Source organism: Lacerta agilis, chromosome 13, assembly GCF_009819535.1.
Source record: "Lacerta agilis isolate rLacAgi1 chromosome 13, rLacAgi1.pri, whole genome shotgun sequence".
Taxonomy (NCBI): domain Eukaryota; kingdom Metazoa; phylum Chordata; class Lepidosauria; order Squamata; family Lacertidae; genus Lacerta; species Lacerta agilis.
The window spans coordinates 32,386,783-32,410,272 of NC_046324.1; the positions used below are offsets into that span (position 1 = coordinate 32,386,783).

Consider the following 23,490-nt stretch of genomic DNA (forward strand, 5'->3'; position numbering starts at 1 on the left):
GGAACATGCAATTGAGCAAGGAGGGGATGTTGTATATATCTATACTGATTCTTGGGCTGTGTTTAAAGGGCTGACTGTATGGTTTCCAAAGTGGAAACAGGATGGCTTTTGCATCCACAACCGACCATTGTGGGGGCAGGACCTCTGGATAAAACTGGATCAAATGCTCTCAAAAGTACAAATGCACATTGGACATGTAGATGGACATACAACAGGGACACCTGTTGCCCTGTACAATCAGGCTGCTGATCGGTTAGCAAGAGTACGGACAGCTACTCCAGAAGACGAAGACGAAGAGTTATTGGTATTAGCACGCTGGGCGCATGTCAAGGCAGGGCATCTGGGGGCCAAAGCCACCAAAGAATGGGCCATCAAGAGAGGCATTCCATGTTCAGTGAGTGCCGCTGCCACAGTGGTTGCTAATTGTCAAGTGTGCTCCCAGGTGAGACAGATGCCTCTGTCTAAGACACCCATGGGAAAATTACATCGGGGAAGTGGTCCTGGGCAAATATGGCAGATTGATTATATAGGACCCTTACCCAAATGTGGACGTTGGCAGTATGCATTAACCATGGTAGACACCTTTTCAGGGTATCTTTTGACTTACCCCTGCGCACGAGCGAACCAGCAGAACACCATAAAGGGGTTGGAGATGTTAATACGGAGGTATGGAGCGCCCCTTCAGGTACAGAGTGACAATGGGAGTCATTTTGCAGGGGGAGAGGTAAAAGATTGGGCAAATGAATGGAATATCCAGTGGATATATCATATTCCTCACCACCCACAGGCTTCTGGGTTGGTAGAACGGCTAAATGGGTTGCTAAAGCAAAAGCTTAAACAGTTGACCCCCACCCATACCCTGAAGGGGTGGGGTAAAGTTCTAGATCAGGCGGAATTTGAACTAAATAGCCGTCCACTATGCGCTGGCCAAACACCATTGCAACGAATGATAAGTTTGCCAGCGCCAGCACCAGTGGAGTACCTAAAGGTCTGGAAACTCCAACCTTATGGCCAGCCACCCCTCCGAGCGACGCCCGATAGTGCTGGGGCTGACCTCATAACCCCTAAGGATGTGGTGGTACCAGCCGGAGGGCAGGTACTAGTACCCTTGGGGATTGGGGTCACCGTTCCCCATGGAACCTATGGGCGCATCGCACCTCGATCCAGCCTAGCCTTAAAAGGCTTGCAGGTTTTAGGAGGGGTGGTGGACGCCGACTACCAAGGAGAAGTAAAGGTGCTCCTCCATAATGTCAGCACTCAAGATGCATCTCTGCTAACAGGACAACGAATAGCGCAACTCATTTGCGAGCGTATCAGTGTACCCGATATTCAGGAAGCACCAGGTCCACCTCCATCTACTGTCAGGAGGAGAGGAGAGTTTGGATCTACAGATACCACTCTCACCTCTGGACAGAAGGTATGGGTGGTATACCCCGATCAGCCAAACAGACCTGGAGAGATTGTTAGTAAGGGACCTGGGGCCACCTACTGGGTGCTTTTGGCAAATGCTACTGCACCCATATGTTTAGATGCAGCCAAGCTGAAGCGGCGAGAATAATGACTCTCCTATTTCTTTGTAATACGCCATAATAATTTTCTTATTATATGCTTCTAGGACACCATGAATTGGTGGTGGTGGGTAATAGTCTGCCTCTGTGCGCACATCTATGATCAATCGAATCCTCCTGAGTTGAACACGACTACGCTGCTGCTGTGTGAACAACCAGCTCTGTCTCAAAGGCGATGGCTCCCCGGCATCCATGGCAGATGTATGAATGTGACTGGACAGGGGACATGGATGATGTCTAGCAAACGACTGTACTTCTCCATCCCATGGACATATGATAATTTTACGCTGTCATGGTCCATCACATGGAATACAACGGATAACGCAGGGGAGTTGGCGAGATAAAGATTCCAGAGGACAGATTGAGGGGGGATCATATAGATAGTCATGAGTATAGTTTTTTCTTTGTAAATTTGATTAGAGGAATGATGTTAAAAATTAGACATGAGGGAGCAGAGTTAGTGCAAGTGATGCGAGATATTGGGGATCTCACTGTGCATCATTGGTGGGACATATTCTCCGGATGGAGTCCCACCATGACCAATATTTTAAACCTGGCCTTGCATCCGGTTATCATTGTTTTGGTGATTATATGTATTTCCATGATCTTCACTTGTTTTTTGTTTGTTAAAATTAAGCAACTGTATGCAAAGGTGCAACCTATGTGGACTATACTCAATCAAATGACACCGAGGATGAAAAGGAAATAGGATATGTCAAGGGGTGGAGTGTAGTGGAAACTCGCGGAAGATCTTTGTAATCACGAGGAGTCAGGTTGCATATCCTATTCCCTTTTCCTCCTCTAATTAGCAAAGTAAGGTTGCTTGTGAGGAGGATGCAATTAGTCGAGAACACCTTCAGCTGCCAATGACCTTGGCCAAGCCACACTCAGGTGCCTGATTCCCTGACCATTCGGGAATGGTGCCTGATAGCCAGGTGAAAACAATCAAACTTAAGTCAGCTATATAAGCAAGGGAATGGAGGGGACAGATTGGGGGCTTCGCCACAGACTAGGTCTTGGGTGCTGTGGGGTTTCTGGTGTGAGGGATCTCTCCCGCTGCTCTCTTGAAGCCCCGGGCGGCAGAAGAGGAGGAGATTTGTGTTTGGGCGTTGGTCAGGTACGCTACGTTTGTCTGATTGTATCTAGAAAATTAAAGCATACTTTTTTTGTGTTCTTCTTCCATCTGTGTGTTTCATTGGATCCAGATTCAAAAAAAGAACCCTGCCCCTTGGCAGAACAGGCCCTCTTAAGCATATCTGGCACTGTGGTGCAAATATCCCTCTGGCGCCCCGCCCCCTCACGGCTCAGGCTAGATGTAGCTGAACAGGATGGGAAAGGGGAGGCTCCGCAGCCAGCTAGAGGAGGAAGAAAGGGGGCAAGTCGGGGGTGCCTCTCTTCTTCTTCTTCTTCTTCTTCTTCTTCTTCTTCTTCTTCTTCCTCCTCCTCCTTCCTTCCTCCTGCTCCTCGCACTCCATTTCCCCCTTGCCATCGCCCGCCTCCCTCTTCCCACAGGGCAGGTGGGCGAAAGAGAGAGAAAGAGAGAGAGAGAGCACTGCACACCAGCCAGCCATATAATTGGCGGGTGCAGCTTCCATTCTCAGCCTTTGCAGGGATCAATCTCCTCCTATAGAGGTTTGGGAAGGAAGCTGCACGCCCACCAGCCATGTGGTTGGCAAGGCGCAGCTGGCAGGCGTGCAGGAAAAGGGGAAGCCGCTGGCAAAGCCATGCAGCTCCCCCACTTATTGGGGCACCCCTGAGAGGCTAGCGCCCTGGCACAACAAACCACTAAGCCCTATGGGAAAGATACCTCTGGTTGGGAGACCCACTTAGAACTCTGGACAGCCACTTCCAGTTAGTGGAGAGAATACTGGACTAGATGGGCCAATAACTCAGTTTAATCCATCTTCCTATGTTCCTATGAATAGGTAAAGAAACAGTGATCTATTTCCTTTAATGTTTTATTTCTTCCCTTTATTTTTTAAATATAACAACAAAACAACAACAACAATACAAGGTTACAATTATATCTGAACATACAGATACCCTTTAGATATTGAAACTGAGAATAAGGAAGAAAAAAGTAACATAAGGAAAAAGAAAAATTTGAAAATGGAAAAAAGGCAGGAATAGAGAGGACAAGCATATAAAATTATTAGCATGACATCAATCGAATAAACTGCCCAAGAGAAACTATAGTCACCTGACAAGGGGAAAAGGGTAATCTGAGATCCAAACACATAATATTGTTAAGTTATCCAGTCAATTTTATTCAACTTCCTGCATCTATTTTATGCACATTCTTAAAAACTCCCTCCTCCATGTGCATAGCTTATTTATTTACAAGTCCCTCTTGTGCCGTGAGAAACAAGATTGTTAAGGAGAGGTTCATGTTCTCTAAATAACAAACTAGATATTTGCACAAAACACATTCCTTTGCTTCCTCAGGCCCATGCCTTCAAGAGACCAGCAAATATAGAGTAAGGTCACGTTACGGAACCCTCACACTCAGGATGTACAAACGCAGCAACGTTTGCATCAGAGGAGAGGAGAGCTGACCTCCCCATCCCCTTGCGTGTCCTTGTAGCTTGACCCATAAAACTAGGCAGAATGTACAGCAGCAAAAGATATTTAATCTGCTGTGGGGAAAACTGCCTGTGCAGGACCAGGTTGGCCCATAAGCATTGGAAATCGATAGCTCACAGCCATTTGTTCCTGATCAGAGCATGATTTGAGGAGAATGTCAAAGCAATCCTTTTTCACAGCACAAAGCCAATTTGTTTTATTTTATTTTATTTTCCACCAGGTCATTTAGCCGTGTGAGGTGACCCTTGCAATGCGGTGAAAATCAAATATTTCTACCAGACTGACTTTTCTTGTTCTTCTGATGTGTGCTGGGAAGCTTTGATCCTCTGGGGCCTGGGTGAAGCAAAGAGGCAACTTTTAACAGGGAAAGTTACAGAGAGGGGGGAGAAAGCAGCAGGTGGGTGAGGGAAGTAAAGAGGGAGAGAAATGGGCCTCTTGATTCTGTGCTCAGGCTAAAAAGGGAATGTTTCCCCAAAGCTAAAAGAATGTGGCATTTCCTCAGCTGGAGCCAGCGAAAGTGTGCTGGTCTCAGAAATCGCCTTCATCTAACAGCACCCGGCCACCTGCTCCTTGAATTCTGCTGTTAAAAGACGTTAGCAGACCATCTGTTATGGGGTGGCACACTGAGGATTTTTGGTCCTGTTCATATTCATTGGGGGGGGGGGGGAAGCAGCGGTATTTAATCAATCTGCTTGGAATTGCTTTATATGATTAGCGTGTAATGATTCAGGTAGGTCATGGACACGGACATCTTTTTTATTACTGCATTAGACAGCTAGAAGCACACACCAATCCCATAAAAGATACAAGGGTTGATGCACTTTGGGGAAAATATATTCAGCCACCAAAAAACCCCAATAATAATAAAAAATGCAAATGTGATAGATAATGACTCTTACAAGGAGGAGGGAGGGACAGGAATAGAGTTAGCTTCAGGCTGATGTGCGCTCTCTCTCTCTCTCTCTCTCTCTCACACACACACACACACACACACACACACACACACAAACACAGGAGCCCAGCAAAAAGAAAAAGGGTTTCAAAAGAAGTAGCAGGTGCTAGCCAGCACCTGGAATCCTTGTTCCTTACATGACCCTGTGATTATGCCTGCCCTGCCTACTAACTTTATCGCTTCCTGGTCGGGTGGCTAAATCTATGCATCTTTTACATTTCCCACAATGCCTCTGCTTTTTAGGGCAGTGCCAAGGAAACCTTTTCAGCTGAGGGGCCACGTTCCCAAGGGGCCCCTTTTTCAGCCGAGGGGCCACGTTCCCAAGGGGCCCCTTTCAGGGGCAACACATTGGGATGGTTGGGGCCAGAGGCAAAAGTACATGGGGCAACGGATGTGAACTTTGTCACACTTTAGCCACACAAAAGTCAGAGGTTTCTAAACCCTACCTTCCCATATTCTATCCAAACAAGCGAGAGTCATTATTACAGTTGAAGTGCACATTTCCTGACAGACAAAAGCACTTGAGGGGGGTGAGGGGCATGGCAGTTAAGGGATGTTGAATGGGTATGGCCTAGTGAGGGTTCCAAAAGTCAGACAGAGATCTGGAGAGGCGGTGATGAAATTTGGCCCACAGTTGAGAACATCAGGGTCCTCAGAAACCCACTCTGAACATAATAAAATAAAAGAGTCTGCTGAATCAGGCCAGTCACTCACCTAGTCAAGCATCTTGTTTGGTATCCTCACCCAGATGCCTGTGGGAAACCTGCAAACAGCACCAGAGCACAAGAACACTCTCCCGTCCTGTGGTTTCCAGCAACTGGTATTCAAAAGTATTACTGCCTCCAATCGTGGAGGCAGATTATTGCCAACATGGCTAGTAGCTATTTGATAGCCTTATCCTCCATAACTTTGTCCAGCCCTCCTTTGAAGCCATCCAAATGGTGGTCATCCAGTGTCTCCTGTGGGAGTGAGTTCCAGAGATTAACTATGTGCTGCATGAAGAAGTACTTTATTTTATCTCTCCTGGATCTTCCAACATTCAGCTTTATTGGATATGATATTTGTAGTGCACACTGATGGCAAAGTGAATACACTTTGCTCAAACCTTGATGCAAAGGTCAACACAAAGCACAGGGAAGTTCCAACCACACAACATCTGACCCAGCTGTGTGGGATCACTTTAAATTATGGCAGCATTTGGATGTAGAAAAGAGGTTGGCAGCTGCATGTTTAATGCATATATATCTGCTGGATGCCAGGCTTGAGATTTCCCGTGCCAAACAGTAAGTTTTCTTCGGCCAGCTCTTCAAGTTTGCCCTCTTTCCATGGTTCTTGGATGTCCAGTGCTGATGCTAGACATTCTACAGCTTCACAGGCCATGGAAATAGCAATACCTGCATTTATTTACAGAAACCTACAGCAAATTGTGTAAGCTTCTTTTGTTTCCAAGTCAACTGAATGGATACTATTTTTAAAAAATATGACATCATTTAAAGTATTAAGAGTGTTATCATTCAAGTGTCACATACACATCGAAGGGATTCTCTTTTTAAATATGTCTTTAGTAGATTACTCACCTGCATATTGTCCAAAATAAAATTCTAACTAGAATACTATAATAGCCATCCTATAAATCAGTAATGTACTACATGTGTAGGTCATGTCACAGGCGAATAGAGCAAAATGTCTGGCCATATGGTGGACTTAAGAGCCAACTCATCTACATTCTCTGTTACCAGGCAACGTCTCGGACTTCAGTTTCAGATTGGCTAAATAATAATGACCCCTTAACCCTTAAAAATGATTGATATTCACAGTACTAGTCAGGTTACAATCACAAGGGGGAATACTGGCAGCAATTAGGCACTAAGGAATTTGGCAACATTCAAACATTTTCCCCAAATCCAAAAGTACCATTATTGTTTCCTTTATGTGATGCTAATCTATAGACTTGTTTCTACAAGGCTTCTTCTCCCCACCTTAGTCTGCATGTGCAGATATTGAAATATATTAATCATACACAAAGTGTTTGGCTTCATAACAATGCCCCACTAATTAGCCCAGGAACTGCCACCTCCCATAAGTTGGAAATCCGCCCCCCACCTCTGCCTTGCTGTGCTGTGGTGACAGAATTTCTTTTTCACCATTTACCTCCAACATGTCAACTGTGTCAAATGCTGCTAACTGCCACAATGCTGCTCCATGACAGATAGGACCGCTTGTGGCAGAGATGAAAAACTGAAGAGTAACAGGCACATTTAGCAATGAAAGGAACAGATTTGTAAAACACGCTCAGGATGAATAGCTGCTACTTGAAAGTGTAACCAAAACACCTTTCCTTGAAATGCAAAGTTCTAACTTCCCCACCCCCTTGTGGAAAGAGGAGAGTTATTACGGTAGATACATAAGCACTTTCCCCTTATAAATTAGATTTGCATTCCACTGTGGTTTTCAGACTGTGTTCTAGGGAAACCCTGGGCTTTCTCAGAGGCTTATTCCTCAAGGGGAAAACTGGGTAACTATAGGGAAGCTTGCCTACTGGTCCCAAATTTCCCCCTTCAACATGCAGGCAACAGGGGGATGTTGAATACATTCTTCCAGGGCACACTCTCAGTCCACACGATGAAACAGAAAAGCCAAAGGACAGGGCCCGAATGACACTTTTAGAGGGCCCCAAGCACTGACATTACTATGATGCCACCATTCAAAATAAAAACAATATTAATCCATATTATTCTGAAATAACATAAAACTTACATGTATGCTGAAATGTACATGATGCATGGATGTCATGTGCAACACACGACAGGGTCTACTTCCTCACATTATTTTGATTTATACTAGTAGGACACCCTCTGGTTTAGTTGGTGACAATAAATAAAAAGAATAGAAAAATGGAGGAAGTGTGTGCACTGGAGTGTAAGGAAGTCTAATAATTCTGACTTTCCCCATTATGATCACTGTACTTCAGTACTTTTGTGAAATAGCAAATGTCAAACTATTTCCAATTCTCTCTCTCTCTCTCTCTCTCTCTCTCTCTCTCTCTCTCTCTCTCGGCCCCCCCCACCCCCCTGCTTTGTCGGTGCTCTAAGCATACGTTTGGTCTGCCTATTGGGTAATCCACCACTGCCAAATGAGCTGGACCCACAAGCAACATGAACTGGGTGCACCATGGAACACCCTCCCAAATCTTCTTCAGTATCCATAAACTTTGTGCTATGGTTCATCAGCAGACAAAGTAGCATGCAAATGGCTCTATGAATGAATTGTGAAAAAGTTGAGTATGTCTAATTTCTATGTAGTGAGACAATATCTACTCAGAAATGCCTCATTTTCCAGACAACACTATTGTTTGGTGGGAGTTAATGATCCCAAATAGGGTCCAACTAGTGTGTAAACAACAGCACTTTCCTGGTCCCTTCCCAACCCCTCAGGTTCAGTCCTCAAAACCCATTAATGAATGTGGAATGGCATGTGATAGTATGTGTTAGTGTGAGGCTCCATATCATGTTGGATCTAAGTCAACGATGATCCTACATTTTGTGGAATTGCTTCAGACAGACCGCAGTTTTATTTAGGAGAGAATTTGGCATGAATTAATTACAAAACTTAGGTACAACTGTATTTCTAGGCTCAGGATGTGTGTTCATGGACGATTACTTTCCTTACTGCAACAACCCATTCAAGTCCTTTATGATATAAATACACACTTGTGGATCAAACTAAGAACAGGCATGGTTCGCTGAATGTTACCAGCTTACAATGCTAAAAGTAAAATGGGATGCTTTAGAAAAGTATGGGACAAACAGATTAATCCAAAACGACACTGTCACATCTAATCTTTTGTTTTTGTTTTTAAGTGAGAAAATTAACAAAAAATGTAAGCTGTAATTATTCAAAAATGTCAGCAAATTTATTCATTAGATTAATCCAAAAGATCTAGAGGACTGAGAATACTGACTAATCTTTCAGGGAACAACAAAAAACATTACTTTCTTTTCAGCTGGTATACACAAACACACAACTATGAGGAAATGAGAAATCCACACATGACCCATTAAGTAATTCAGATTTCTGTTTCATTGTAGACCATTTTCATTGTGAACCTTTTTTATATTTACTCATTTGTCCACAAGGAACAGATACTGCTTAAGGAGATATCTATTAATCACATTACCAGCATCCCACCACTCAACTGTCTCCTTCTTTTCCCTCTTTCCAACTCCTCAACTACAGGGTTCTCACAACAAACTTTTAAACACAGACTCATATTCAACAGAACACAACAATATTTTCATTTTGTGCAGCTGAAGATGCAAATCAAGCTGGGTTGAGACTTGAGAACTATGCATCCCATCAACATAGAAAAGAAACCAGAGAGAGTTGCACTTACAGAATGAATGCTCCGTTCTAGAAAACTGTAGGCTCCACTTACATGAGGCTTCTGTGTAGTTTCCTGAAAATAAAAAGAAACACAAAACCCATCACACTATGTTCTTGCTGTACCATCCTCCACATCCTAACCCTAAGAGTACAAAGAATTAGGAGAGGGATAAGTAAGTATATATTCACACAGCAAATAGTTGTTCTATGGAATTTGCTCCTACAAATATTTAGTGATCGCCACCAACTAGGATGGCATTAAAAGAGGATGAGATAAATTCATTGAGGATAAGGCTGTGTGCTACCTCCAGTATCAGAGGCCTCTGAACAGCAGTTGGTGCAAATCAGAAGCATGTAAAGTGTACAGATGTGCTCAGGTCCTGCTAGTGGGATGCTGGATAGGATGAGCTATGTTCTGACTATGAAGTGGTTTCTGTGATTAAAAGATTGGTGTAGGTATGTATGTGTGACCTTTCCCTTGGAGAAGAGAGAAAGATCGAGGCTCATGTATTCCCTTCTCATTCTCTTCCAAGAGGCGAATGCCTGAAGCATATCCCATGCTTATTTGATATCCCATGAATATTTGAATGGCAAACATACAATTGTGCAGTCAATTAACTTCAGGGTTTTCAGGTTCTCAGGAAGAATCTCAGGGGGAAAGGAAAGGTAATATCTGATCAAGTACAGAAAAGTATTTATATCCCAATAACTGTACGGTCTAATGGATGGTTTTACAAGTTTCCTCACTTCTTCCCTGAGCAAGATTACACAGCATCCATCTTAATGACTAGCCAACAGATCGAAACCATCACAGTGAAAATGCAAAACTGCTGATGAATAATTTGAACTTTTCTGCTTTTCTCCCCTCTCCAGAACCCTTCAGCATTGCATTATAATGCAAGATTAAGAAAGTAGAAACCCAGCTTTGTGTGAGTTTCTTCTCTCTATCACTCACCATTGCTGGGAGAGCATAGTTGTATATATTTTTATCCATTGTGTAAGCGTAAGTTTGAAAAAAAAAGTGGGGTGCAGGGTTGTTCAGAGTGCCATAAAGGTCATCCATTCCCCCTTTCAATATACAGATGCACACCATACATTTGAGGAAGATTCAATACACATTTAAAGCATAGAGTTTCCCTCAGAATTCTGGGAGCTGTAGTTAGGGGTGCTGCTCTGTGAGGGCGAAAGTATAATTCCCAGGATTCTTCACGGGAAGTCATGTGGTTTGAATGCACATTGAATGTATGTTAAATGTATGTCGTGGATCTTTCCGACGGCTAAATGCACACATTCTGAAAAAACAGAAATCTGAAATCCGACTTGAGTAGTAATTTGGATCAAGAGCAATGATGACACATGCAGAAGATTACTGTCAACCAAACATCAAATGCGAACACACACACACAAAAAATCAAATCACACATATAATCCATTTTTAAAAAGAAAAAAGAAAGCAAAACAGTTGAGTTATAAATAGACCTACATAGAGAATTGCTGGTCATTTAAATTTTCAGCTCCAATTAGACAAAGTTATCACCAACAGAAAGCCAGATTATCTTTGCTTTATAGGAAAGCCAAAAAGAAAATGGGGGAAAAAGCTTTTGAACTATGAGCAGGGCTATAATTAGACAACTTGGATTATTACTCCTGTTTTGAGGCTTGCTCTCCTTTTTGTCATTGTTACTGTTTTTGTTTGGCCTCAGTTTAATTTCCTGTCAGCCTTACAAGAGATTTCTAATGTTTGGGCTGTAGAATAAGTTCTGATTAAAAATAATCTTCCCAATTACAGCTTGGCACAAGCTATGAGTGCCACGTGTTCCCTGCCACTAACCTCTGGGTTTCTGTCTGCAGTAATTGTGTCTATATCAGCCCCTAACTGCAAATGAAAACCCAGGGGGCATATTCAGGCATCTAGCTTCCTGAGCCTTACCCATATCTCTTAATTTGCACTGTCTGTCAAAAGGAGATGCTCTCCAATGTACTAAAATGAAATCCTCAGAAACGGCGGGTCAAATGAACAAGGGGAAATGGGAGGGTTTGGAATTGAAAGTGGGGGGAGATGTAGCAGAAATCTGAGACTCAGATACGAGGGTGCCTCAACTCTCTTCATTATAATTCCAATCCCTGTCCACATGCACATTGAAACTGGTTAACAAATTCCGAGGTGGCATTTTCTCTTTCATTACAGCATCTTCTCAATCCAAACATCCCATGCCTAAACTACTAAAATAAAATAAAATAAAATAAAATAAAATACTGAAATTATGTGTTGCTGCTTCCATTTTCCCTCTCATAAATGCATAACCAATTCATGTGGTAAAATGCAACAAAATAACAGGTTTTTCAAAAACAGCTTAGATTTAGCATACGGATGGATGCTTATTGATTGATGCTGAAACATCAAGTGAATGAACTGGTGCAAGTTAAACATAGCAGACATATCACCTCCCAGTGGAAGGCTGGTTCATTAGGGCAAATGGGGCACTGCCCAACCAAGTTCACTGTGTCTTCAGACAGCCCCCCTACACACACCTGCCTGTTGTCTCATGTATAACCAGTCCAGGGAGTGGCACTGAGTGTCAGCTGATTCACAGCATTGCCTTTGTAGAACCCAGCATAGAGGAAGATGTGGACAAACTCACAATTAGTTGTCTTTGTCTGTTATTGGCCCTGGCTCCATCTACTGTTGGGCTCCATGCCTTCTACCCTACCAGTTTCACTAGACACCAACCACCACTATGCCTAGCGTCACACAAAACACAAAGTTTGTCACACCTCCTCCAATGGACCAAGCCTGCACATTCAACTTTCACCCTTCAACTGGTGAGAAATCAAGACAGATAGGCACAGATATGTGCCCAGCGAAACTTGTTTTCTACTTTCCCCACACAAAATCAAAGAACAATATAGTGATATACTGCAAGGCAGACACAAGGGGCTTAGCTCACTCATTACATTCTTGTAACGTGGTTTTTAGATAGATATTAATTTCTGGTCTAATAGGCTGTCTGCCTGTCCACTTTTTCTCTGGAATCAAGTGTGGTGCTCCTGATGCTCTCAGTCGGTGGGTTGTTTTTTTCTGAAGGGAAAGGAAGTTGGACAATATATTTTCTACCACACTGAGTGGTGTGTAGCAGTTCCACATTTAGTAAAACATCAGAATTAGGGTGTTCTGTTATTTTTAGGGTTGGAACTGCAGCTCTGCAGCTCCTTGCATTCCTCCTGCTCAACCTGCATGTTTTAAAATAAGCAGCATATTCCAAAAGCACTAAAGAGAAAAACAAATAAATGAACGAAAACCTCCAGTACATTATCCTCTCAAAGAAACCACCACAGTTGAGTTACCTCAGGATATCTTACAACTGTGTGGAATAGGAACGAGTGAAACAATCTGTCTAGCTTCCTCTCCTGTCAGTAAATCCCACAGAGGTCAATAGAGGTATTAATGTGATTAAATTATTCAAATACTTTAGGGGTTCCATTTTCTGGTCCTGAAATTTTAATCAGTACTATGATCACCCAGAACTGTTGTGCCTGTACATACACAATTGCAAAAATAAAATACTTTGAAGAATAGAACTATTACTTTTGAACCAGCATTCAATTTAGCACCATTATGTGTCAGAATATGGCGAAGATAAGCATTAGGAAGTCACAATTGTTTTGCTCATTCATCAGCGTTTTATATCAACTCCTATTTTTCAGCACAACGTTTTTCCCATTTCTATTATCAAGATTAATAACCCAACAATGCACAAAAGCATAGACTGGACTGAGGTAGGGAGAAGGGTGGGGGGAGAAAAAGACTATGATTTACTTCCTCTGATTACTGTTTTATTTACACTGCTGAGAACATTCTATTTTTCTGCTTCATAATTTAGCACTTGTCCCATAAAGGAACATTAAGGCAAATCACCCCTTCTGTTTAACCATAGCATGCTAAACTGTACTCTAAAGTAATCCACTTTAGAAAGCAGCAGCAGCAGCAGCAGCAGCAGCAGCAACAGCAGCAACAGCAGCAACAACAACAGTGTTTTCCTATAGCACTTGCAACCAGATAACCAGAAATAAGGAGAGGAGACACGGGGAAGTGGTTTGAAGTAAGGCCAACCACATTGCATTAATGATCTGCAGAGGTAAAAATACATGAGCAACTTGTACAGCTGCCTAGCTTTACTAATCAAAAGGTAAGCCTGTCTCTGCCCAGAGTGTGGGTTAGTATTTTACTCTACCTGTTCTTACTATTTAAACATGTGTAAGTGATGTGCAAAAATGCAACAAAGAAACAATAAAATGCTATAATGAGAAATAGAGGATACAACACAAAACCCAGCAGAACAGTATTATAAAAACAGGACTTCCGTAATAATGGTGCACTGTCCTATATGTCAGGCAGGGAAATAAAAGGCATTTGGAGCACCAGAAGGAAGAGTATTCCAGTGCAAGGGCAATGGTAGAAAATGCCCATTTTTGTCTTACTGCTCTATGACATTCTGTAGAATGTGGTGCCTTGAGTAAAATATCCCCAATGAAGGGAAAGGTAGTCTTTCAGATGATACAAGTGTCCCAACATCAGAACTAGGAATAAGGAACTCACCATACCTCCTCTGATGAAAGTGGTATGTGCAGGGTCCAGGGTCCTTTTGGCTTATTATATATTATGCTAGACATAGTGCCAAAGATGTATGGGTTGGAGCACACTAGGAGGCAGGACTGGAAGTCGAACAACAAGCCACTTTTGGTGCAGTTCCTGAGCATGCTCCAGGGCTGGGGAAGAACAGGTGGAGGACATATATATAAAACTTCTGCCTGTTTCCTCCCTCTTCAAAAGATGTGGTGCCCAGTCCACCATCTTGCTATGCAGTGTGAGTTAGCTGGTTGCCACAGTTGGGGCACAGAAATAAGTTCTGTCTTCTCCCGTGGATGGTTGGTGGGCAGGGATTTTCCCACTAACTCCATACTGCAGTGTTGGATAAGTGCAATTAGAGGTGAGAGCTGGATAATGAAGTTGATTGGTTTTATCTGGACACTTGACAGCTGTGTATAGGAAATAGAAGAAGTTGGCACAATTTGTGAATACCCTGAGGCACTTTCCAGGTGAATAGTGACCCCTGAGACTGTGGGAACCGCAACACAGGGCTGTGGGAACCATGGAGCAGGGTATAGATCACTTATGAGGTTAACCCTCACTTGTCACTCACTTGGAGCTGTGTGGCTCTAAGGAAACATGAATCAGGAAGAGCTGCCTCATATGAATGGGTACAACTGTTGGCATCTGTCTGTGTCAGGAGACAATGGAAGAGTGTGCCTTCAGGGGCAAACTGTTGGAGTTACAGCTCCAGCTGTGACTACAGAGGCCGATAAGGGAGCGACATGTTTTGTTGCAGCTGGGGCAAATGAAAGTGTCTGTGTTGATGCAGGTGTTCCATTGCATTTCTTCTTTCTGCGCTCCTCCCAGCTATCATTCCTCCTCTGGTCATTGCTGTTGTTTATAAAGTGGCCCTAGTTATATCCCATACCTTGTGTCTTGCCTCTTTATTTCTGGTCTCCTAACACAATGCTAATTACACAAATGCAATTAACATGAACGTTGTGTTGTTGTTCTGTAAACAACACCACGGGGAAACAGAACAGTAGAAGAGGTGAAGTTTTAACTCATTCTCTCCCTGCCACGGTCACAACAATAATCACCTCTGGTATTTGCATTTCAAGGGGATTTCGAATTGGCACCATTTGGGATATATCCAGGCAATTAATGTCACATCTGGCTTGGCCCTCAGAATCTCCTGCATCTCATAAAGTAGCATCCAGCAGCTCTTTCATCCTCATTAGTCACTCTGCTATGGCTTCTCCTGAGGGAAGAAATTATTATCCTGCAGTCTGATAATAGCAGGTGGACCCTCACTTTTCATGAACTGCTTGGTTGCATCTGTGTGTGCCTGGAACAGAAGGCGGTGTTCTCAATATGGCAGTGATCGTTCAGAGAACAATTATGCTGAAGCTCTATGAACAGAGATCATACTGTCTATAATGCTGATCATATGGCTTGGGTAGGTTTGTATAATCAGAAGCAGGTTCTTCATAAGTACAGAGTTGTGGCCATCTATGTCCTACTCAGAGTAGACCCACTGAGATTTATGTGCATCCAAGTCTATTAATTTCAATGTGTCAGTAGAACTTAATTTCATACAGCCCATATAATTTTTATAGTGGGTTGGAGCCAACGTCCTATTTTACTGTGTTCCAGCCTGGCGCTGAATCCCACAGACATTGAGGCAAGGCAGGGCACTAGGTAAAGCTAGCTATGGAAAGAAGTTTCAGGACCACAGATAGCTCCAAGTGAGCAACTTTCTCCAGGAAGCTTAAGAGCATACTGAGACACTTTAAGCCTCTTCCAGGCTCCACCACCTTAAAGCCTATGGCTTGCAAGTGGACACTCCTCCTCCATTCTATAGCCTCCCATCTAATGCACGCTGTGCACCACTGAGGCATTTGCTTCCTCAGACTCAGCTGCCCACGAGGATCCAGAGGCCCCAGAGGCTCTGGTGGTCCAGGATCTTATTTCAGGGGCTCCTGTCTGACAGTTTGAGAGTGCCCTGATCTCCAGCAGCCAGCTCATAAGCCTGAACTTCATCAGGCTCCTTAGATGGTGCCTCTGTAACCTCTGACTGTATCTGGATTTCCCCATGTTACCTCCAGAGAATCACCCCTGCCATTGCTTAGAACTCAGAATAGGTTCTAACTGTTTTAATTAAACAATATAAATAAACAACCTGAATTGTGGTGTGGGCATGTGCTTTAGTGGAAATGTAATCCTTCCACAAAAGACATCCAGCATGTTCCCAGGCATAAGGGAGATGGTTATTAAGCTTCTCCCTTCAGGACTTTTTCCTGCAATCCATATTCATCCATTTCTTTAAGGCAATCAATGAAACAATACCTTCCTTACATCTGTAAGAAGAAATTCTATTGTTCCCAGATTGCTTGATGGAGAGGTTTAGAAAAAGATCAGATCCACTGCCAAACAACTGATCAATAACTTCCTTTACTCATTCCATATATTAAAGCATCTTGAAGCTAGAGCTCAAACTGAGGGCAAACTTGTTAAAACAATTCCAGAAAGTACATGCTTTTCAGAACACTCTCTCCCTGCTGATCCCTGTCTGCAGTTTCCAAGCAATATTTAGCACCAAAAATATTGTTACTTAAATAACACTCTTAGGCATATAACAAAAAGAAGCCAACCTTATTAAAAATAATTGATGCCCCTAAACATAGGTTGCCCCCTCCTGTACTTCAAATTTCTGGACAATATGTAGTGAGCAAATCACAACATTTGAAATTGAGGCCTATGCTTCAGATACCATCTTAAAATGCACTGGTCGGTGCTCATGCACGAAAAACAGTACCAGGGACAGTGTTCCAAAGTTAAGATTCTTTTGGATGAGAGAGTGTTGCAGAGTTCAAGTATTGCTAATATTTGCTGTGTTTACAAATATAGACAAAGGGCAGAAGCAAGTAGACTCCTAGAAAACTCAGGCATAAGACCCCAGAGAGCAACTTATGTAGCACACCAGTACGTAGGTGGCACCCCAACTTTTGGTAAATACCAGCTAGGAAATAAATTGTTCCCAGGGCAAAACTAGGTGTGTGTTTAATGTGCATGGTATTACTATTATTATGCAAACAGTGGCCCCTCCATTGGAAGGAAATTCCCCATTGCTACCAAGGTAAATAGCAACTTCAGAGGAGAAACTCTGAGACACTGAACACACAAGGAAAGGAAGGCAGGGGAGGAGGAAAGAGGGAGCACACAGATACAATATTTGTTTTTTGTTTTTTGTACTGATACATCACAGTTTATAGAAATGAGTCTGTTATGTCTGAACTAGTCAAAATTTTCTTTCAATAATGTTTGTAGCCCACTTGTTATATGTAAAGTATTGAATTAGAATTGGAATAAATATTTTGCAACAAGTGAAGCAAACCTCCAAGTTCCCATGTTGGGCAACATATTTAGGAAATCTGATGGCAGGAGTTTTGGTAAGACTGGCGAATTTATTCAGGGGGTTCCCATGCATTCTGAATGTGGCTGGTTGGCAGTGGGGGGCAGACATCACCAACCTGGGAAGGTAGGCCATGTAGAAGGAAAACACTGATCCTAAAATTCCACTGCCTTGCAGGATATCTCCGGGAGAAGAAAAGGCTAAAGAGTAAACCCTACACAAATCCAGAGTGGAGTCCCTAAGACAGTTGGGTGGCACCTTGTACACCTCCTTCCAGCAACTCCTGCAGCCAAGCTCATGCCAAGTGTATTGCTCTGCTTTCCTTCAGACCACTTCAGTGAGGTGAGGGGGGGGTCTTGTCGTCTGGGCGGCCCAGTACCTCCATACACGCTGCCCAGGCTTGTGCCCTAGGAAGGTCACTTCAGTGCTGATAACACAATTTGACTTCATCCCCTGGAGGTACACTTTATTGTCTCTCAAGACAGACGGATGCCAACCCCAACTAATTGTTGCGACAGTTTGTTCCTATCAGATATTTTTTTTTTACTCTACAGCCAGTAGCCAGACCATGAAGCTGATCAACACATTGTTCGAATTATGCAAAATTGGCATTTTAAAATGAATTACGAAGTTTCAGAAGTTTTATATCTGCACTGTTTGTGTATCAAAATATTTATTAGTCCCAAGACAGCTCCACATGTGGTTGACTTGGGTACCTCTAAATAATTCAAACTTTTCTGCAGTAACTTATTTCAGCAATTCCTTTGATGCAAGGCAGGAAGAGAACATTTATTACAGGCAGCAAGACGAACCCATATAATTAATATTTTGATACATTTCACCTTCCTGGATGTTTGCTCTTACAATATTAGCTTCGTATGAAATAAATAACACTTTTCTGACAACTTGTTATCCCACTTTTAGACAAGATGCTTCAATTTATATAATTACTTTACTTGATTTATTGATGCATCTCTGCTTATGTTACATATTCTGTTAATGCGCTATCAATGTAATTAGTTGTTTCTAGGCGGAAATCACTGTTTTTAATCAAGCTAGCATTTTTATTGCTTCTACACAATCAAAACACCCTTTCATGACTTGATAGGAGAGCTCTTCATTGCTCTTTCTCCTCATTTCTCTTTCATGTGTTTACACTTGTGGGGGGATGGGGGGTTGGCACTGACAGTGTTCCCGCCGGCTCAATACAGTACTCCAAGAGCATTTTCTCATAACTTGAGCTATAGAGAGCAATAGTTTGGAAACACATTTTAATAACAATTTTGAGAAAACAAGCCCAAGTTTTGTAGCAGACATTTTGTGGTCAAAATGTCGCCACTCTCTGGATATTCAGTTTTTCTTTTCTTTTTTACTTAGGGCTGCAATCCTGGGACTCAGCTAGATGGGTAAAGAAAAAGCAAATTATATGTGTTGTAACAAAATAAAATAAAAATCCTTCCAGTAGCACCTTAGAGACCAACTTGTTGGTGCTACTGGAAGGATTATTTTTTTTAAAAAAAAATTGTTTCAACTATGGCAGACCAACACGGCTACCTACCTATATGTGTTGTATATGTGATATAACATTGCGCTGCCAGATTGCGCTGTGGAGTTCCATTTTTCTCTACCTGTTTTCCCTGTTTAAATTTATAACATGTTTAACTGAAACGCTTCTTTGATGTGTCTAGATCCAGCCCTGCTCTACCCTCTCACCTCAGCAGATGACCCGCTTACATCTGAGTAATCAATAAATATGCACTGTTAAAAAACAGTAATGGTATTCCCATTTCAAAAAGCTTCCTGACCTCTAGGCCCAGTCTTTTCAGGTAAGAGAGCTCATCCATAATAAGCCTGTTAACCAAGGTTGGTGGGTATGGGTGGTGGGAGACAGGGCAATGGCCAAAGCTGGAGGGGAGAGGATATAGTGGCCACATTCACAAGTCATGCTCAGCCAAACCATTTTAGCATGAAAATGAAAATATGTTGGCTCCTGAAGAGGAGACAGCAGCACAATATCTTGTGGTATAAAAATGTGTAGCGACTGGCTATCACTGTGAATACATAATCAGTCATACCAACAGGCTATCTGTGGGCTGTTAGGCTGCTGAATGGAAAATAATATAGTGCAACTGACTTTTGGGGTTGGTGTGTTGTGTGAAAAGCACACAGAGTACAATGAGATTGAGTGTCTGTGGGCAGGGGGGAGGTAGGCTCGGTTAATTTCATTGTACACAGGTTGTACATTGACAATAAAGGTATTATTATTATTATAACTAATAGCATAACACTGATAAATGGAACAGGAAGAACCAGATAATTTTTATGCAATATGCTGGCCATTTGTTCGATATACAAATGAAACTTGTCCAAAGCATCTTTGCAGATATGGCTATCCTAAACAGTACGGCTTGAAACAAACTCTTCTCTGTAGAAGATTGTCTTTGATGAATTAAACAACATTTGTGCTGTTCCTGGGACATTATATGTTGGATACTTGGATAATTTGTATGTATTAATGAGAACAATTTCCATTAATGTGCAGCCTGATACCTGTTATGGGGAGGGTCGTTTTATATATTTGTTGCTATATATAAAAATCAATTTTTTTGTAAATAGAGTAGATAGAAGCTAATAGTATATACAGTGGTACCCCGCTAGACGAATGCCTCGCAAGACGAAAAACTCGCTAGACGAAGGCATTCGTCTAGCGGAAGGCTGCCCCGCAAGACGAAAAAGTCTATGGGGCTGCCTCGCAAGACGAAAAATTTTCGTCTTTTTTTTTTTCGTTTTGCGGAGCGCGGCTGTCATTGCCGCTCCGCAAGACGAAAAACCCGCTAGACGAAAATTTTCGCAGAACGAATTATTTTCGTCTAGCGGGGCACCACTGTAATCTAAACCTCAGATCATGGCTAAGGTCTCTCCTCCTTAACATGATCTGGAACCAAAGTTTGATTTTCGGATAAAAGGTCTGGATGACACACTAATCCGAACTGTGCTTTAACTGCCATCCCACACTAATAATAATAATAATAATAATAATAATAATAATTTATTACTTATGCCCCACCCATCTGGTTGGGCCTCCCCAGCCACTCTAGGCAGCTTCCAACAGTATATTAAAAACACAATAAAACATCAAACATTTAAAACTTCCCTAAACAGGGCTGCTTTCATCCCATGGAAGAGCAATTGGGTTTAGTCACATGCCTGTGCAATCACTGTAATCTATACACTGATTTACCATGATGAATGTAGCAGGACATGATTATTTTTAAGGCTTCCCTGCCTCCTTGGGCACTAGGGGAGTCCTCCTTGACCAAGTCATGTCTGGCCCTTAAATGCTAATGTGAGACCATATGGGCCTCTTTCCCTCCCCATGCCCCTGAAGACATTCCAGACAGAGTTTAGGGAAGCATGTCCCCACTGCTCCGGAATCAAAGCTCTGGCAATACTTCTGGTGATAATAAAAGATTTGAGTCTTCAAGGAAGGAAGGACTGGGTAAAGCCAACACATGGCTTTACTGCCAGCCCCCCACCCCTGCAAAATGTATATAGGTTCCTTATTTATTTATTGAATTTATACCCCAATCTTTTCCTCCAAGGAGTTCAAGTTGGCGCACATAGTTCTCCCCCACTTCATTTAATCCTCACAACAAGCCTGTGAGGTAGCTTAAGCTGAGAGCCAGTGATTGGCCCAAGATCCCCCAGTGAGCTACATTCTTGGCCAAGTGGGATTGTTCTCTCAGATCCTAGTCCAATGCTCTAAGCGCTACACCACACACACTGGTTCTCACATAGATGGCTCTTCACATAGAGAATGGGAACACACGGAGATCAGAGAGCCAGAGTAACATCTTGTGGAATAAGTGCTTTCTTTAAGAAAGAGGTTTAGCAATAAAGGTTTAGCCACAGAAAGATGAAAAAGCCTGCACTCAGGTTCTGGTTTTGGGCTTCCCACAGGCAACTGGTTGGCCACTGTGAGAACAGGAAGCTGGACTAGATCACTGGCCTGATCCAGCGGTCTATTCTTATGCTCTTTGTCTTGCATAGCACTTCTCATTCTGAAGAAATGGATTCCAGAAATATCTCATTTAACCTAATCATAAAGGTGTGTTTTAAAAAAATAGTGAAAGAAATATTGTTACACTTCCAAATTCTGCTGGTTTATTTCAGCCTCAACATTTATAAATAATGGAGAATATAAAAACAATTAACTTTGGCATTACAAAAAAAATGTAAGAGGGCTGCCAGCAATTTAAGTCAAAGCTTGCCCAGTGATAGTCACAGAAATTTATAATAGGACCTGAGAAAAGAATAAGTACCTTTCACCAGATGTACTGTGAATCACACCTTCATTGGAGCTGTGATCCTTGGGGTTTACCCTCCCTAATCACAGCTGAGCAATAAAGGAGGCTCATTAAATGGAATGTAACAGACACTGAATGTAACAGATTAACTGTGCTAGGCAACCTCAGCTTCAAATAGAGAGGGCTGGAGATCATTTCAAAGTTCAAATGAATTTTAAAGGGAGAGGGAGAGAGTCTGACAGCAAATGTTGTCAGGGAGCTTTTGTGCAATTTAGTTATGAGTTATGAACTGAGAAGTTTATTTGTGTAAAGTGGTGTCCAAGATCCATAGGCTAGCCTTATTCAGTCATTCCCAAGTTACATGCAAAGTACTAAGTGCTTACAGTGGTGGTAAGGTATTGCACTGGGAGGCCCTTTGTGCTCATTACACAGTGGTCATATCCTCTATATCAGGGGCGGCCAACTCCCAAGAGACTGCGATCTACTCACAGAGTTAAAAACTGGTAGTGATCTACCCCCAATTTTGAGGTTCAGGTCAAAGTTGCTGAGCTTTTATTAGGAAGGAGGAAGACCCATTGGGGGGGGGGTCCGTGTCAAAGTGGTTGAGTTTTTTCAAGGAGTAGGTAAAATGTTGAGGTTTTTTTAGGGGAGCCACAGATGTTCAGCTACTTTGGGGGGAACCAATGATCTACCAGTGATCTACTGCAGACGTCCAGTGATCTACCAGTAGATCACGGTCTACCTGTTGGACATGCCTGCTCTATATGAAGAGCTATGAAAAGCAGCTGGTGATGGAGGTTGGAAGGAATCCTGTGAGACATCTAGTTCAGCTTCTCTTGCTTCATAATGGGATAAGTCCTCCCCCTAAGTTATTTTTTTTTAAGGTTATGCCTCAGCTAACTGTGTATCTGGGAACTGTATCATCATGCAAGAAAGTACAGCTAGCTACAAAGTTGTGACATCAAGTGAGCCACGTTTTTGAAACCTGAGTCCACTCCCAGCCTTCTGCGTTTCCCTCTCACTTGCAAAGCAGACCAGGGGTCCTTAGCAGTTCTGCATCAAAACGTAGAGTCACAGGGTCACAACGACCCAAATGGAAGGTCTCCTTTCTTGAGTGTCTTGCCAGAAAGTCCATTCACAATGGGAGAGGGGTGAGACACCTGCAAGCTTGCATTGACACCTGAAAGCTTGCATTGCATTTGGCACCTGTCAGGGATTATTCAGCTGTGATTCCTGCATTTCAAGGGGTTGAATAGATGACCCTTGGGGTACTGTCAAACTCTACAATTCTATTATTCTATGACAGTCCTCTATTGGAAGGTGCCCTTTAATTGAAGAGCTGCCTAAACAGAGAAAGAATGCTAAGAACATAAGAAGGGCTTGCTGGATCAGGCCAATGGCAATCTAGTCCAACACCCTGTTTTCAAAATGGCCACATGGATGCCTCTGGGAAACCCACGAGCAGAATTCAAGCAGTAGAAGAAAATTTATATGATGTCAAACAGAGTGAAGAATCTAAATGCTTTATTATTTTCTCCTCCTGTCACCTAATCCCCAATGATTAAGAGCATTATGATGTGTTTTTGCAGTAAAACAAAAAGATTTTTTAAAAAGCAGTTGAAATTTCTCTTGCAATTATATTGCTGTCAGCTTTTTTATTATTAGTGTTAATAATGAAGTTGGTAATATTT

The 23,490-nt window shown here is 42.5% G+C and overlaps 1 protein-coding gene across 12 annotated transcripts in view; it reads right to left on the reverse strand.

Moving 5' to 3' along the window:
* RBFOX1 (RNA binding fox-1 homolog 1) overlaps positions 1 to 23,490 on the reverse strand; it is a 1,003,674-nt gene that overhangs the window by 847,624 nt on the left and 132,560 nt on the right. For all 12 annotated transcript variants that reach the window (XM_033166784.1, XM_033166777.1, XM_033166788.1 and 9 more), the window contains exon 2: positions 9,497 to 9,559. In XM_033166784.1, the coding sequence (XP_033022675.1) occupies positions 9,497 to 9,559 (63 nt within the window). The remainder of the gene's footprint in view (positions 1 to 9,496; positions 9,560 to 23,490) is intronic.